This window comes from Corylus avellana, chromosome 1, assembly GCF_965113065.1.
Source record: "Corylus avellana chromosome 1, dhCorAvel1.hap1.2, whole genome shotgun sequence".
NCBI classification, from domain to species: domain Eukaryota; kingdom Viridiplantae; phylum Streptophyta; class Magnoliopsida; order Fagales; family Betulaceae; genus Corylus; species Corylus avellana.
Genome location: NC_142490.1, coordinates 45,264,232 through 45,281,804, shown reverse-complemented (window position 1 = coordinate 45,281,804; position 17,573 = coordinate 45,264,232). Strand labels below are relative to the sequence as shown.

At 39.2% G+C, this 17,573-nt stretch overlaps 2 protein-coding genes across 3 annotated transcripts; both read left to right on the top strand.

Moving 5' to 3' along the window:
• Positions 1-3,355: 3,355 nt before the first annotated feature.
• LOC132168459 (cysteine-rich receptor-like protein kinase 10) lies at positions 3,356-12,232 on the top strand. Its single transcript, XM_088516180.1, has 8 exons — positions 3,356-4,012; positions 9,382-9,585; positions 10,246-10,385; positions 10,502-10,621; positions 10,739-10,949; positions 11,050-11,287; positions 11,457-11,607; positions 11,772-12,232. The coding sequence occupies exons 1-8, from the start codon at positions 3,436-3,438 to the stop codon at positions 12,105-12,107; spliced, it is 1,977 nt and encodes a 658-aa protein (XP_088372306.1). The 5' UTR covers positions 3,356-3,435; the 3' UTR covers positions 12,108-12,232.
• A 1,369-nt stretch (positions 12,233-13,601) lies between these two features.
• Positions 13,602-17,413, top strand: LOC132170053 (cysteine-rich receptor-like protein kinase 25). 2 transcript variants are annotated; one of them, XM_088516142.1, is made up of 7 exons: positions 13,602-14,459; positions 15,051-15,221; positions 15,495-15,628; positions 15,789-15,999; positions 16,082-16,319; positions 16,559-16,706; positions 16,792-17,413. In XM_088516142.1, the coding sequence occupies exons 1-7, from the start codon at positions 13,667-13,669 to the stop codon at positions 17,125-17,127; spliced, it is 2,031 nt and encodes a 676-aa protein (XP_088372268.1). In that variant the 5' UTR covers positions 13,602-13,666; the 3' UTR covers positions 17,128-17,413. The 2 variants fall into 2 exon arrangements, with proteins under 2 accessions (XP_088372268.1, XP_088372269.1); XM_088516143.1 differs by having other exon boundaries at positions 13,602-14,525.
• The last annotated feature ends 160 nt before the right edge of the window (positions 17,414-17,573 follow it).

The following is a 17,573-nucleotide window of genomic DNA, read 5'->3' as shown; positions in this document are numbered from 1 at the left end:
CTTGGAAGGAGAAGAAAAGATACTAATCTATGAATTTGTGCCCAACAAAAGTCTTGACTATTTTCTATATGGTTTGTCCCCTTTAACATATATCCAGTAGTCTTTGCTATTGTGATTGCATAATAGTAATTTCTAATCAATATGCATTGGTATCTAATATTTTGTTCATATAAGCATGAGTAATTTTTCTAATGAACTTGTAGACCCAGAAAAGCAAGAAAAGTTGGATTGGTCAACACGTTACAAGATAATAAGTGGAATTGCTCGAGGAATTCAATATCTTCACGAAGATTTTCGGTTAAGAATTATACATCGTGATCTTAAAGCCAGCAATGTATTGCTAGATGTTGACATGAACCCAAAAATTTCAGATTTTGGTATGGCAAGAATTTTTGGAGTTGATCAAACACAAGGAAACACAAGTAGAGTTGTGGGGACTTAGTAAGTTCTGAATTTTTCTTCTGCTAACTTATAGATGATTGAAATGGAACAACATAAGTAACTAGTGTACGTATGCTTTGATCAGTGTGACCTCAAATGTAACAATTAGAATATTTAGAATAAATTAGTTAACAAGACTATTTATTATCTTTCAAGTGACACTGCTATATTTGTGGCGCTGGCTTGCAGTGGATACATGTCTCCGGAATATGCAATGCGAGGAGAATTTTCAGTAAAATCAGATGTGTATAGTTTTGGTGTGTTAATTCTAGAGATTATCAGCGGCAAGAAAAATAGTAGTTTTTATGAATCAGAAGGTGCAGAAGACCTCTTGAGCTATGTGAGTATGAAACAAATATTGCAATATCTTTTTCCTTGTCATTAATGCGAATGTTTAAGTCATAGGATTTTGTCTTTGATGCAGGCTTGGATACATTGGAGGGATAGTAGGCCCTTGGAATTGTTGGATCAAAGTTTGGGAGATTCTTACTCTCGAGATGAAGTCCTCAGATGCATCCATATTGGCTTATTATGTGTCCAGGAAGATCCAGCTGACAGACCAACCATGGCTACGATACTTCTCACGCTCAATAGCGGCTCCATTACACTGCCATCCCCGCAAGAGCCAGCATTTTTCCTGCGCAGTAAAGCAGACATGCCCATAAAGGATTTGGAGTCTGATCAATCTACAAGCAAGTCAATGCCATGGTCTGTTAATGAAGCGTCCATTTCTGAACTACACCCTCGATAGTCCCACTTAAACATCTACATAAATGTATTGTGGAAGTCTTATATTATTGGGTGGAGATTATAAATAAATGTATACTACTAAGTGAGATTGCATCATGTGCTATATAAAATAGTATAGGGAGTTTCAGATGTATCACTTTATCTTACAAAAGTTGAAAAATAAATAAATTAAGTGTATGAAAGTAATGATATTCACCTTCATACAAAAATGAGCATAGTTGCTGTATCCGATCGGCTGCACTGGCCGGCGAATTGATTACCTGGTGCCTATATGTACTAAGCTCTTTCTCTAATTAATTTGGTTTTGCAAAAAAATATTGCAAATTGGGTCATATTCTGGTGGGTTCGTTGGGTGCTTTTTCAACAGGGTGGGAGTTGCAATTCATGTTATTTATAAATTAAGGGGAAAATGCAGTTTACCCCCTGAAGTTTCAGGGGTTTTTCAATTTTAACTCCAAAGTTCAAAAATTGTCAATCTACCCCCTGAAGTTTCAAAAATTGACAATTTAAACCCTCCGTTTAATTTTTTCGTCAAAAAATAGTGTAATTTTATGAATAAAATGAATATCTATCTTCTAGACGGCAACTTGGCAAGTAAAGTCCAAACTTCAATCGCAGTTGAGCGAAACGAACAAAATAGTGTAATTTCTTCTTCTTCTTTTTTTTTTTTTTCAACACACGCACACAGAAAGAGAGAATAGTCAACCCATTTTTCCCAAAAAAAAAAAAAAGAAAAAGAAAGAAAGAATAGTCAAAGCAGCCCTTCCTGCCTCACTCACCACCCTTGTTCCCCTGTCTTATCTGCATAATACACCAACATGAAGGGGGCGTTTGGCAACGGCCTTGACCCAGGCCTAAACACTGTTTTTGTCATTTTCCTAATGTGAAATAACACTTTTGCCCTTCAGATGTTTCTCTCAAAAACAGTGGCGCAGTTGCTCTTTTCCTCTTCTCCATTTCCACCGCTCTCTCGGTAGAAGAAGCACTTCCACCAAGCCATGGCTATGACGTTCAGTGTGGAAATGGAATTCAAGAGAGATGAGGGCTTGGTTTTGTAGCCCATTTCTCCAACCCATGACGCCAAGAGATGAGAGATGGTCTGATCGAATTTTTATCCCTGCATTTCATGGTCTGATCTGATTTTCAGGTGTTGATTTCACGGCCATAAAAACCACGCCTTGCTTGATACCCCCTCCAAAATCAGAATTCCAATTTTCCCTCATTTTTGTGGAACAAGAGATGCCCCCTCCAAAATCAGATTGCCGGAAATGAGTGATCCCAATACCAATAACAATCAAGAAGTGATGCAACCGAACCCAGAGGACCTCCAAGACTCGGTGGAGCCGCCCTTCGCCTTGCTCCGTCTCAACAGCTTCAACTCCAACAACCACCAACCCTGCACCACTTGCGGCTGCTCTGGCTCCAACCCCATGAAACGGCGCTCTCCCTCGTCGTCTTCCTCTTTCCAAGACCCACTACACCCTAACCCCTCCCGCTTCGAACCCAATCCCAAGAGGCTCTTCTTCGAGCCAGACGACCTCACCCTCCGTGGCCTCTTCAAGCTCTCCCTCCCCACCACCCCCGCTTCCTTTTCTCCTCTCCGCCGCAGCGTTTCGGGCCACCCACCACCAACGCTTTTGTCTCCCCTCCGATGGTCTCTTTTGCCGATGCCTCGGGCTGCTTTGCGCTGGGCGATAGTCAGCACCCAAACAGTGTTTGGGTGAACACGGTTACCAAGCAATGGTTTCCCTTAGGCAGCTTCATACAAGTGTGAGGGGGGAGAAATTTTGCACACAAAGCACAGGGGGTGGGGGGGGGGGGGGGGGAGAAATCAGAAATGGTTTTCCCTTCTTCGCAGCTTCGGACGGGTGTTTCGGGGCACTGGGTTCCAATGACGCTGGCCTTTTTCCCTTCTTCAGCGTGGGAAGCACACAGTCGTGCGCAGGGGGTGGGAGGGAGAAATCGGAAATGGGGGGGGAGAGATCGAAAATGGCCTTTTTCTTTCTTCAGCGTGGGAAGCACACACAAAGCGTAGGGGGGGCCTTCTTCAGCGTGGGAAATTCAGTATGGGCAAAATAGGAAAAAATTGGTAAATTTTTACACCAAAAGCCGAGCCTTAACCCAGACACTGAACAGTGTCTGGGTCAAGGCTGTTGCCAAACAAAGCCGAAGTTAAAGAAAGATTGGTAAAGTGAACCCCCCTGAAGAACAGAGTGATCAGTCGGAATAATCACCAACATCAACATGGGTTCCCTCAAATTTCCCATATGCCTTCTCACTCTCTCCCTCCTAACCTTGCTTAGCCTCACCGCAGAAGCAGCACCTACTTTCGCCGATTCCTACTGCTCAAATTCAAGCTTTTTCACTCCCAACAGCATCTACCAAGCCAACCTCAACCTCCTCCTCTCCGCTCTTTCCTCTAACGCCACCCGCCTCAACGGTTTCTACTCAACCAAGGTCGGCCAGGCCCCTCCCGACGTCGTCATCGGCCGTTTACTCTGCCGCGCCGATCTCTCCCCGGACCTATGTCAAAACTGCATCTCTACCGCCATGAGAGATATAAGAAATCGCTGCCCCGCCGACAAGGTGGGGCTAATCTGGTACGACGAGTGCACGTTACAGTACTCCAACGAGTCCTACCTGAACGACCAGGTGCCCTTCCAGAACTTTCCAACCACCAACCAGAGCGTCGTTGAGCTGGACCGCTTCAACACGCTGCTGTCCACCACGATGAAGTCGTTGGCGACACAAGCCGCGAATTCTCAATCGGACAAGAAGTTCGCCGCGGAGGTAGTGAAGTTCACGAGTTCACAGACGCTGTACTGCATAAAACAATGAGACACCAAAATGGTAGTTTTTATTATTGAATAAAAAATCACATAGGATGTCTTACACATATATACATGTATACAGCAGTATAACAAAAATAGAAAACAAAACACTGATTTCTAATTACATGGGATTGACTCTAATTCCTTCTTTATCTTGATTATTCTCTTTCCTTTTTATATGAGCTTGAGCAGCACGTTAGTGTATCAAATCTTGGACAGATTTGATATGTATGGATCTTTCCTCATTGACTTGTTCACATCTTTCCTTTCTTATTGAGATATGATACTATTGACAACAACTGGCATGATCTTCTTTTTATTGCAGGAACACAGTCTGTGAGGATTTATTCTCAACTTAGCCTTGGACAACACATTCCAAATCAGGTGTAGCTTGAGTAACTGATGGAGGTGTATCACAGGTTGCAGTATGTATTCTAGCAGCCCCTCGCAAGCGAATGGGGGGAACCACCATGAGCTTGGACTTGAAGAACAAAAATTGAGCAGAAGAAAGTCCCTTTGTAAAAACATCAGCAATTTGATCTCCAGAGGAAATAAACTTAACTGTGATATCACGGTTCACAACTTTCTCACGTACAAAATGGTAATCAACTTCAATATGTTTTGTACGGGCATGGAAGACCGGATTTGAGGCCAGAGCAATAGCACTAACATTATCACACCAAAGGGTAGGCACAGAGGGAAGAGGAATACCAAGATCTCTAAACAACATACGAATCCAAAACAAATCAGCAGTTGTAAGCGCTAAAGCCCGGTATTCGGCTTCGGTACTTGAACGAGAGACAATAGCTTGTTTCTTAGCACTCCATGAGACAAGACAATTACCAAGAAAGATGGCAGAGCCAGAGGTGGATTTCCTATCATCAGGGCTGCCAGCCCAATCAGCATCACAATAGGCAGACAAAGTAAGAGGGCCCTTGGTATACAATAGTCCATGATCAACATAATTTTTCAAGTAACGTAAAACACGTTTGGCAGCCGTCCAGTGAGTGGTAGTAGGAGAATGCAAATGCTGACAGAGTTGATTGACTGCAAATGCAAGTTCGGGCCGGGTCAAGGTGCAGTACTGAAGTGATCCCACAACATGCCTATAAATGGATGGATCAGGAAGAGGAGACCCATCAAATTGGGACAGTTTGCTGCTGGAGGAACAAGGAGAAGTGGACGGCTTAGCTCCTGTCATCTGAACACGATGTAAGAGATCCGAGATGTATTTTGCTTGGCAGAGATGAAGGCCGACATCAGTCCGTGTAGCCTGAATACCAAGAAAGAAGCTAAGTGGACCAAGATCCTTAAGTGGAAATTCCTGCTGTAACTTGGAGATGAGTGACTGAATTACTGCAACATGAGAACCAGTGAGTATAATATCATCTACATAGATAAGCATGAACAACCGAATGCTCCCATGAGTAAAGATAAATAACGAGGGATCAACCAATGAAGCTATAAATCCAAGTTCAAGCAAAAATGAAGATAACCGATGAAACCATGCCCGGGGAGCTTGCTTGAGACCATACAAAGATTTGTGTAGCTTACAAACAAAGTCTGGATGTAGCTTGTCGACAAACCCTTGAGGTTGTTCCATGTACACTTCTTCCCCAAGATACCCATGTAAAAATGCATTAGAGATGTCCAATTGTCGAATAGGCCAATTAAATTGAACAGCCAAACAGAGAATGATACGAATAGTAGAGGGTTTGATCACAGGACTAAACGTTTCATTATAATCAATACCACATTGTTGTTCAAAGCCACGGGCTACCAAACGAGCCTTAAACCGCTCAATAGAACCATAAGGCTTTTGTTTAATCTTGTAGACCCACTTGTTGCGAATGATATTATGATGCAAAGGTCTTGGACACAAGGTCCATGTGTCATTGGAAACCAAGGCTTGATATTCTTGAAGCATAGCTTCCTGCCAGCGTGAATCAGCAGCAGCTTTAGTAAAGCTGCTGGGCTCCTTCTCGGTAAGAATAGTATGAAAGGAATGAAAGGGGTGTTTAGTAGAGTGATAGAGTTTGAAGTTGGTAAAGGGTTTAGGTTTAAGGGAGCCAGTTTGGGAGCGGGTAGTCATTGGATGATGAGGTAAAGGTACAGATTGTTGAGGAGGAGGCAGGGACGGAGAAACAACAAGGGAGGTATCAAGGTGATCAAGAGGGTGTGAATTGAAAATGGGGGAGACAGATTCAGTGTGGTCTAATGGAAGGGTGAGGGGTACAGGGGAGGTAGGTGCGCTGGTTGGGATATGAGATGAGGGAGGGGAAAAGGAAGTAGATGGTGAATGAGGAGTTAGGGGTGGATCCAAGGGTGCAAGTACATGAGGAGAAGCAGGAGGTGGGTTGATAGTTGAATGAGGTGTATCAGTGGGTGCAAGTGATGACTGAAATGAGGATGGCAAAGAGAAACTTACCGGGCTGAGCAAAGGAATATCATTCTGTGCAATGAGCTTGGAGGGCAGCAGCATGGCATCAGGTTCCTTGGCTGGAAAATTACTCTCATCAAACACCACATGTCGAGAAAGGTAAACTTTGTTGGTGGTGGGATCAAGACACTTATACCCTGCATGATGATAACCAAGAAACAAGCATGGCTTTGACCTATATTCAAGCTTGTGTAGACCATGAGGACGCAAGAGAGGAAAACATTTACACCCAAAAACCCGAAACCGTTGGTAGTCAGGTGCTTTCTTATATAATTTAGAAAAAGGGGATTTGAAGTCTAGAGTGGGAGTGGGTAGCCGGTTGATTATATATACAGCAGTTATAAAAGCATCAACCCAATACTTGTTAGAGAGATGAGCATGCGCAAGGAGAGTTAGGCCGGTTTCTAAAATATGTCTCAATTTTCTCTCAGCAAGCCCATTTTGTTGAGATGTGTGGGGACATGATTTTCGGTGAATGATCCCATATTGGTTAAAGAATGATTGAAATCGAACTGAGTTATATTCTCCACCACCATCAGACTGAAATTGTTTAATGGTGGTAGAAAATTGGTTTTCAACCATGAGTTTAAATTTGACGAATTGATCAAAAACTTCTGATTTGGCATATAAAGGATAAATCCAAGAGAAGCGCGAAAAATCATCAATAAACACCACATAATACTTGTAACCACTCACAGAGGAGACGGGTGAAGTCCACACATCTGTGTGGATTAATTGAAGGGGATGAGTTGAGACACGGTTGGATGGATGGAAGGGTTGTCTTTTGCTTTTGCCCAACTGACATGAAATGCAAACATCACTTTTATTCATATTATGAAAAGACAAGGGTAAAGAAAAATTCTTAATAACACGTGAAACGATATCAAAGGAAGGATGTCCTAATCGAAAATGCCATCCCATTGAGGATGTTTTTATTCCAAGAAATGCAGTGAAGGAGTGATGATCTCTAAGAGAGGATTTGTGAAGCCGAAGGGGGTAGAGGCCATTCTCACTTCTGCCCTCCAGCAGCACCGCATGAGTCCGATAGTCCTTCACATAAAAATGATGAGCAGTTAGAATAAAATAACAATCATTGTCCATACAGAAACGTTGAATAGATAACAGATTGGCAGTGGCTTGTGGACAATGAAGAACTTTATTAAGATGAAAAACAGAATTAGAGGGAGATTGAAGGGTTGTAAGACCAGTATTTGTTATTGTGAGCCCAGCACCATTACCAACAGCCACTGTATCATCACTCTGGAAAGGTTGTTGTAAGCTCAAGTTCTCTAGGTCATTGGTGATGTGGGCATTGGCACCACTATCAGCAAACCAAGGTTGTTCTTCAGTGGCAGCATTAGTTTGAGCCACCATAGCAGCCAACTGAGGTGGTGGATGCTTGCCTTGATAAGCATAATCCATGCGGTGGAAACAATCCAGTGCTTGATGACTGGTTTTTCCACAGATTTGACAAGAAGGCCTACTGCTGCGAGTAAACTGGTTGTCATATGCTCCTGGACGGAAGGCCAAAGGACTTTGTCTTCTATTGTTGTATGGTGGCCTGACAGAGTGGCCAGATGCAGGGGAGTACCCATACTGCCGAGGGTGAAAATTGTTTGATCTTGTAGCAAATGAATAGCCATGTTGACGAGGAGAGAAATTGGATTGAGAACCCCGTGGGAGAAATTTCATGGGCTGCTGTGATGGGGTTTTGTTCCTCTGCTGCCAGTTGCAGTCACCTGTAGGTTTGTTAGTAAACAAGGCAAAACTAGCTGGGTCTGTAGAATGAGTTTGCTGCTGCTGCAAAAGTGTCTCATGATTGAGTAAAAGATCACGAAAGGCATCAAATTTCAGAGTTTTGTCATGTGTAGCCATTGCATATGAAGTAATAAAATTAGTGAAGGAAGGATTCAAACCACCAATGATAAATGAGATGAGATCCTCATCAGCAAGAGGACTACCAACTATAGCCAATTGATCAGAAATCCCTTTGGCAGTCTGAATAAATTCTGCACAGGTTTTATTTTCTTGGCGAATGGTTTGAAGTTGGCGTTTCAACTGAGTGATGCGATACTTGGATTGGGACGCAAATCTGTTTGCCAAAGAGTCCCAAACTTCTCGAGATGTGTTGAGTCCAAAGATAGTAGACACAACATTTTCAGACAAAGTTACAAGGATCATACTAAGAAGACATTGATCCTTCTTTGTCCAATCCACAAATGCTGGATTAAGTACTTCTTTACCTTCACTATTAGGAGGTAAGAATTGAGGAGGGCAAGGCTCTGAACCGTCAACTATGCCCATAAAGTCATGACCACGAAGGATTGGCCGGAATTGAGACAACCATGTTGGATAGTTAAGGTTGTCAAGCTTAATCTGAACTGTGGGAGTGGGATTTGGAAAAGAGAAAGCAGTGCTGCTAGAGGCGGCCATTGAAGGATCGAAATTCAGCGTTGGCTATAAGGCTCTGATACCATAAAACAATGAGACACCAAAATGGTAGTTTTTATTATTGAATAAAAAATCACATAGGATGTCTTACACATATATACATGTATACAGCAGTATAACAAAAATAGAAAACAAAACACTGATTTCTAATTACATGGGATTGACTCTAATTCCTTCTTTATCTTGATTATTCTCTTTCCTTTTTATATGAGCTTGAGCAGCACGTTAGTGTATCAAATCTTGGACAGATTTGATATGTATGGATCTTTCCTCATTGACTTGTTCACATCTTTCCTTTCTTATTGAGATATGATACTATTGACAACAACTGGCATGATCTTCTTTTTATTGCACGAACACAGTCTGTGAGGATTTATTCTCAACTTAGCCTTGGACAACACATTCCAAATCAGGTGTAGCTTGAGTAACTGATGGAGGTGTATCACAGGTTGCAGTATGTATTCTAACACTGCATGGTGCAGTGCTCGCCTGAGATGAACGCCGATCTGTGTATGAGTTGCTTGCAAAGCGCCATAGGCTCTCTTCCTCAGTGCTGCACGGGAAAACAAGGCGGAAAGGTTCTGCTTCCGAGCTCTAATATTAGATACGAGTTGTTTCCATTTTACAATCTGACCGCAGTATCTCCCGGATCTCCTTCTATTCCTCCTCCAGGTACGTTTATGATAAGCATCGGTAGTTAATTTGCTTAACACATGCTCTGAGATCATTTTCTTAAAACAAATTAAAATCTAAATCTCATATTTAGATATCTTTTGAGGTCATCATTTGGGTCTTCTAGCTGCAAAGGGAGATAGGCAAATACATCATGAAAAGAAACAAGATCAATTATTTCTCTTAATTGTTCTTTCGCTTTTGCTTGTACTCGAGTTCTTCATGATCTAATTCTTTTTACAGTTGCGCTGGTTATTGTTGATTTTACGGTTTTAGCGCTTGTGAGATGCAATATAGCTTTTATATTTATAGAAAACAGAGACCTGTAGAGTAATCGGATCATGAATGCAAAATTACTACCTTTTAATTAGACCATCCCAAAAGTCAAAGTCATCGTTCCATTTCCAACTGCGCCAAAGGCCTTTGAATTCCCAACTACTTTTCCTAATTAATGTTTCCCTTCCCACCAGATATTCAATGGGCTTGCTGTTGTGGGCCTTGTGGTGAACAGTATATGCTTGTCACATAAACTTAACTGATTAATATAGGAAAAAGAAAAGGAGTACTGTTATATATATATATATATATATATATATATAATATAATCCCACAACAAACCATCAATGAGTCAATGACACGTGTTAATTGTTAATACTGCAGGAAAAAGCAAGTCATCTCTGATTACTATCATCGCCATTGTTGTCCCAATTGCTGCTTCTGTCGTGCTTTTCGCCATTGGATGTTTCTTCCTGCGTAGAAGAACAAAGAAGAGTTACAATTCATTACTAGTGGAAAATGTTAAGCAAAAAAAAGAGAGCTTTAGTTGATCTTCATTTGTGCTCAACATTCCACTATAATAATAATTTTTTGAATTATCAGAGTTCAATATACATATTTACTGTTTTGTTGTGTAGTTGGGGCTGAAATTACATCTGTAGAGTCCTTGCAATTTGACTTGGGTACGATTGAAACTGCAACAAATAACTTCTCTGATGATAACAAGATTGGTAAAGGTGGATTTGGTACCGTTTACAAGGTAGAATATAGTTAATTAGCAACGAAATTTAGTTATTTTTATAAATCCATGTACATATGTGTGTCCATGTGTATGCGTTTGTCGAATGTTCTAACCTTGTTTCAAATATAATCTCAGGGTATCCTTTACAATGGACAAGAAATAGCAGTGAAGAGGCTATCCAAAACCTCTAGGCAAGGTGCAGCAGAATTTAAGAATGAGGTTATGTTGGTTGCGAAGCTTCAACATAGGAATCTAGTGAGGCTCTTAGGATTTTGCTTGGAAGGAGAAGAAAAGATACTCGTTTATGAATATGTGCCCAAAGGAAGCCTTGATTACTTTTTATTCGGTTTGGCTAATCTAAACTTATATCAAGTTCTTGATTATTTTTTCACTATTTGAGATTGATTTATTTTCAAGTTGAATATTTTATTTTGATAAAAGTACAGACACTGAAAGGCAAAGACAACTGGATTGGTTAAGCCGTTACAAGATTATAGGGGGGATTGCACGAGGACTTCTTTATCTTCATGAAGATTCTCGGCTTAGAATTATACATCGTGATCTTAAAGCTAGCAACGTTTTATTAGATGACAACATGAATCCGAAGATTTCAGATTTTGGCATGGCAAGGATATTTGTGATGGATCAAACCCAAGGAAATACAAGCAGAATCGTGGGAACATAGTAAGTTTTTAATTACTACATGCTGTATTTGCATGGTTTAAATCAACAAATTCATTTCCTTTCTTGTAGCTTATGAGAATTGCTGAAAAGAAAAAGTTGCGACCTTGATAAATTGGTCCATGACCATGAGTTTCCTTATATTGTCAATCATGTGTTATGTTTCTTGTAGTGGTTACATGTCTCCGGAATATGCAATGCATGGACGATTCTCAGTGAAGTCCGATGTATTTAGCTTTGGTGTCCTACTTCTAGAGATTATCAGTGGTAAAAGGATCAATTGTTTCTATCAGTCAGAACATGATGAAGACCTCTTAAGCTTTGTGAGTGTGGATCCGAGTATTTCAATTCTGCTTTACTTTATGAAAGTCAATATAATCGGCTCTTAGTGCTGAAGAGTAAATTAAAAAATAATAAGGGGCATCACTACAGAAAAAGGGTTTCCAGATAAGGATTCTGGATATTGTTTAATGAATAATCATTGCAGATATGGAAACAGTGGAAGAATGGAACCCCATTGGCATTGTTGGATCCAACCATGAGAGATTCTTTTTCAAAAAATGAAGTCATTAGATGCATCCATATTGGGTTACTGTGTGTTCAGGAGGATCCAGCAAGCCGACCAACAATGGCAACAATAGTTCTCATGCTTGACAGCTACTCTGTTAGTCTGCAATTACCTCAGCAGCCTGCATTTTTGTTTCGGAATAGAGCAAAGAAGAACATGAAAACAAATGAAGTGTCGCCTAGTGATTCTACAACAACTCAATCTGTTCCATTATCTATTGATGAAGCATCCCTCACTCAACTATACCCTCGATAGTGTGAGGAACCGAGGTGTTTGTCTAACTTAGCTTTTGTCTATCCTAGTAATTTTCATATAACTTTTGTTTCAGAAATGTAAATTTAGGACCAACATATGTACAAACATATATATAAACGTTTGGAAGTAGATATCCTTAATAAAATTTAGTAGTGAAACAAATATGTTTATTCCCGAAAAGAGGCCTTGTAAAGTCCCATTTGAAAATTGCTTTATGGTTCTATATTTTTATAATATTACGGATGGAGCTACCGTTTATAATTGATTAAATAATTAAGAGTACATAATCCACAAATGAGTTAGCAATTATTTCAGTAATAGTGATCAACTACCTCAATTTGTAATTAAGGAGTTTTGTAGTAAAAATTGAAAGCAACTTATTCCGTCCTCCCCCAGCGTCTCTTTTTCTGCTTGCTCAAGATTCGGGAACGCTATTCACTACCTAGAACTAGGGGTGTACATGAGTCGAGCTTGAATGAACTTCTCTTGCTTGTTTGGGCTTGGCTTGTTTAAATTTTACTCGAGCTCATTATATTCGAGTCAGGATTCGTGTTCACGAAATGTTTTATTTAATATTTGAGTTGAGCACGAATTGAGCTTATGTGAGCGAGCCCGAACTCACTCACTAGTGACTTGCTCTTTTAACAGCCTTACCTAGAACTAGAAGCAAAAAAGTCAAAAGGTGCTTTGGTTGACCAGAGTCAAAAGGGCCCATTTACATCAGTACTGGAGGAATGATAGGGACCCAACTTTTTTGCCCAACAAAAGTCCAACTTTTGTCTTATTTATTTTTTAAAAATAAAATAAAATAAAAAATGAAAAAAATGTTTAAAGCAACCCTATTTATTTTTTGTCTTTCTTTTATTTGGTATTTTTTAAAAAATGAAAAATGGTATTTTTTTCATAATAATGTCATTTTTTTTTAAGAAAATGTCATTATTATGAAGAAAAATACTATTTTTCATTTTTAAAAAAATACTAAATAAAAGAAAGGCAAAAAATAGATAGGGTTGCTTTAGACATTTTTTCCATTTTCCATTTTGTTTTTTTTAGAAAAAAAATAAAAGGTAAAAGTTGGACTTTTGTTGGGCAAAAAAGTTGGGCCTTTAGCATTTCTCTCGGTACTGTTTCAGCGTCGGTGTCATTTTTCCATTTCATATTCCACAACTCTGACCGGAGTCTTTTTCCTCTTGTTCACAATTTCACTTGTTTTTTCATTCTTGTCATTTTCCCTTCTAGAAAGGACAGAAAATACGAGTTTGGCTGGAGTTGCCTGATCAACTGCGTCACGCATACGGCATACCCTCTACACCACTCATGTCTCTCTCTCTAGAATACCACTTATGTAGTTATGTAACCTACTGATAGCTTTATTGTACATAATTTGTTCATTTGTGCTAATTTGTTCAGATTTTTTAATAATTCAAAAATATTAAATAAATATATATAATCTTCGATCTTGACCAGATTTTTGACTAAAAAAATCCTGCTTGCTCCGCCCTGCTCATCACCATGTCAATAAAAACCAAAAATCTTTCACAGACTGATTTATCATCAAAATGACTTCCTTTAATATTCTCTCCATGACCCTTTTGTTCCTTTCCGTGCTTACTTTCCTCTTCCTCAACCTGATCACTCAAGCGGCTGCCCAAACTTACCTCTACCACATCTGTGCAAATACTACCGTCGCCCAAAATAGCATCTACAGTTCCAATATCAACTCCCTCCTCTCTTCCCTCTCCTCCAACGCCATGGGAAACATCGAATTCTACAACACCACCGCCGGCCAAACCACCTCCAACCCCGTCTACGGTCTCTTCCTCTGCCGCGGAGATGTCACTGCTGAAATTTGCCGAAATTGCGTGGTCAACGCAACCCAGCAGCTCGCCGGTAAATGTTCAACGGAAAAGATGGCTGTTACCTGGTACGACGAGTGCATGGTACGCTACTCCAACGAGTCTATCTTCTCCACCGTGGCCGTAAGGCCTAGACTTCACATGTGGAACACACAGAACATCACCGAACAGAACCGGTTTAACCGGCTATTGAACAAAACGATGACCCAACTGGCAACTGAGGCTTCCAACTTTCCGATCGGTGTCAAGAAGTTTGGGACTAAGGAAGTGGATTTTTCCCAGTTTCAAAATCTGTACAACCTTGTACAGTGCACGCCGGACCTGTCCAGCGCCGATTGCAATAGTTGTCTTCAGGCAGCTATAAACCGTCTTCCTATATATTCTAGTGGAAAGCAGGGGGGAAGAGTTCTCTTCCCTAGTTGTAATGTTAGGTACGAGTTGTACCTTTTTTACCAGATAGCAGTGAATGCGGCAGCTCTTCCACGTCCATCTTCAGGTTCAGTACTATCTCCACTTTCCTGCTTTACTTTTCCCGTTTCCGGTTCATTATTGAGCGATGGTGGTTCAATTTTCAGATCTTGCTTTATAAATCTTCGCTAAATTAGTAATAATTTTGTTATACTCTCGTTTGGCAAAAGATTTGGTGGGAAGTTTGGGTTCAGTGGTTGATGTGATACAAAGGAGATAAAAAGAATTTTTTTTTAATAAAAGATTAAAAATATTTTATTTTATAATTAATTTTTAATTAAATATTAATAAAAAGTGACTAATAAAATATAAAAGTAAAATTGTTGGAAAGTTAAATGTTTCTCTTTAGAACGTAAAATGCACATTTTTTTTGTTTATATTATTAAAAAAAACATGTAAATGGTGTATTAAAAAAAAATGTATTTCTTAAGTGTTGAATAACACACGACCCTTTTAAAAGATTGAGTTAATTTTTTATTTTTCTCAACCAAATTTGTGGGAGATTTCTTTCCGCCCTTTATGTGATTGAAAATTAGCAAGGTACAAAGGCATGCCCTTGCCCTTACGAACTATTAGTATCTTTGGCATGTCAATGGAACATGATATATTGTTTATGCAGGAAAAAGCAAAATCTCAAAGGTAACAATAATTTCCATTGTTGCTCCAATTGCTGCCTGTGTGTTGCTACTCGCTCTGGCCCACTGTTTCCTAACTAGGAGAGAAAGAAAGAAGTTCAACGCTGTAAAGGGAGAAAAATCTATGAAATCCGATCATATCCAAAGTTATCAAGGTATGAAAGTGGTGTGTTGTACAGATCAAATCATGTCTCACTCTTCTTCATCGTTTGAATTCAAACATCTATGTGTTGTAATCCATTTTTTTAAGGTGGTGTCTAAAAGAAATTGGGATAGGAAATTCCACTTTTAGAAAATGAATTTGTGTTATATTCCAAAAACAGAAGTAATATATTTAAAACATGGCAAAGAGAGTAATGTCTAATAATTAAGTTAAACTTCAAGATGTAATCTCTTACGTTTTTTGTTTTTTGTTTTTTGGATCATAGCTACGAATGAAATTGCGAAGGAAATAACAACTGCAGAGTCCTTGCAATTTGATTATGGAACAATTGAAACCGCCACAAAAAAATTCTCAAAGGACAAGAAGCTTGGTGAAGGTGGATTTGGGGAAGTTTATAAGGTACTACGTGATGAACATTTATTTGTTGACGTACTTAAAGATGTATATATATTTAGCAAATTCACTGCATTTGAATTTGAACAAATTTAGAATTTTGAAAAGCTTTTTGAAATTACGTTTTTAGGAGCTCTAAAGCAGGCTAAATTACATATATTGTCAGGGTATACTTCCTAATGGACAAGAAATAGCTGTGAAGAGGTTGTGGAGAAAATCTGGACAAGATGTAGAGCAATTTAAGAATGAGGTTTTACTGGCAGCTAAACTTCAACACAAAAACTTAGCGAGGCTGATGGGATTCTGCTTGGAAGGAGAAGATATGATGCTCATCTATGAATTTGTGTCCAATAGAAGCCTTGACAATTTTCTATATGGTTTGTCTATCTGAACATTCCTCCTATGGTCTTCTGCATTTGCATCTACTTTTTTTACAATTTTCTTTCGATGGATTTGTAGATCCAAAAAAACAAGCACAATTGGATTGGTCGAGACGTTACAAAATAATAGGAGGGATTGCACGAGGAATTAAATATCTTCACGAGGATTCTCAAGTTAAAATTATACATCGTGACCTAAAAGCTAGCAGTATATTGCTAGATACAGATATGAACCCAAAAATTTCGGATTTCGGCATGGCAAGGATTCTTGAAGTTCATCAAAATCAAGGAGACACAAGTAAAATTGTTGGGACATAGTAAGTTCTAAGTTTTTTTCGTTTCTCTTATATCATTAGAATTACTGAAGTCATTCAAGTACCATATAGATGAGTTGTCAGTTTAATTAATTAGTGGTTGATTTGTCAACCATATACTCTTAATTATTTTATAAATTATAGACTGTCAGGTCAGTTTGTTTGAGAATTGTAGTAAAAGTTCAAGCATTTTCGTTGTTACTCACATTGTTTTCTTTTTCTATTTTTGTGTTGGCATGTAGTGGTTATATGTCTCCAGAATACGCAATGCACGGAGAATTCTCTGAGAAGTCCGATGTGTATAGTTTTGGTGTCTTAATCTTAGAAATTATAAGTGGGAAGAAGAATAATAACTTTGAAACAGAGGGTGCTGAGGATCTCTTGAGCTATGTAAGTGTAAACTAGCTAGAGAGCATAATTTGTTTCCCTTTCTAAATGCCAATATAATCACCTAATTACTTGATAAAATGTTCAGGCATGGATACGTTGGAGGGATGGAAAGCCATTGGAATTGTTGGATCCAGCTTTGGGAGATTCATATTCGAGAGAGGAAGTGATGAGATGCATCCATGTTGGCTTATTATGTGTGCAGAAAGATGCAGCTGACAGACCAACCATGGCATCAATACTGCACACGCTCAATAGCAGCTCTGTCACTCTAGAATCCCCTCAACAGCCGGCGTTTTTCCTTCGCACTAAAGCAGACCTGAACATGCCTGCATTGGATATGGCGTCTACTCAGTCTATTAGCATTTCAATGCCGTGGTCTATCAATGATGAAGCACACGTTACCGAACCACACCCTCGGTAGTGCAAAGGAAGCAAGGAGTCTGCCAAGTATTGTGCAAATAAAAGTGGGCAGATTATGTGAGATTTTGTATAATAAAAGTAAGAAAACTGAGTGCGCCGGAATGTAAATTTTTATGGCTTGTAAATGCAAGAAGACATATAGGACTTGGAATCACATTTATCCAAAGAAATGGACACCTCTATCTTATTTAAAAGAAGAAAACAAAATTATATCAAACTAGCTCACTCTGATTTGGATCTTTATCAAATAGTTTAATGGATTTTCAATAAGATTATTACCCTCTCAACCTTATCAAATAGTTTCTTACATTCTTGATCACAATCCTTTCGATCATTCTATTATTTGTTATTTCTTCTAAATATCTAATAGAATGCCTGTGAAGTTTTAATTATGCCTAAAATAAATTGCATGTTAATAAAAATTTTAAAAAACAAAATAGGAAAGAA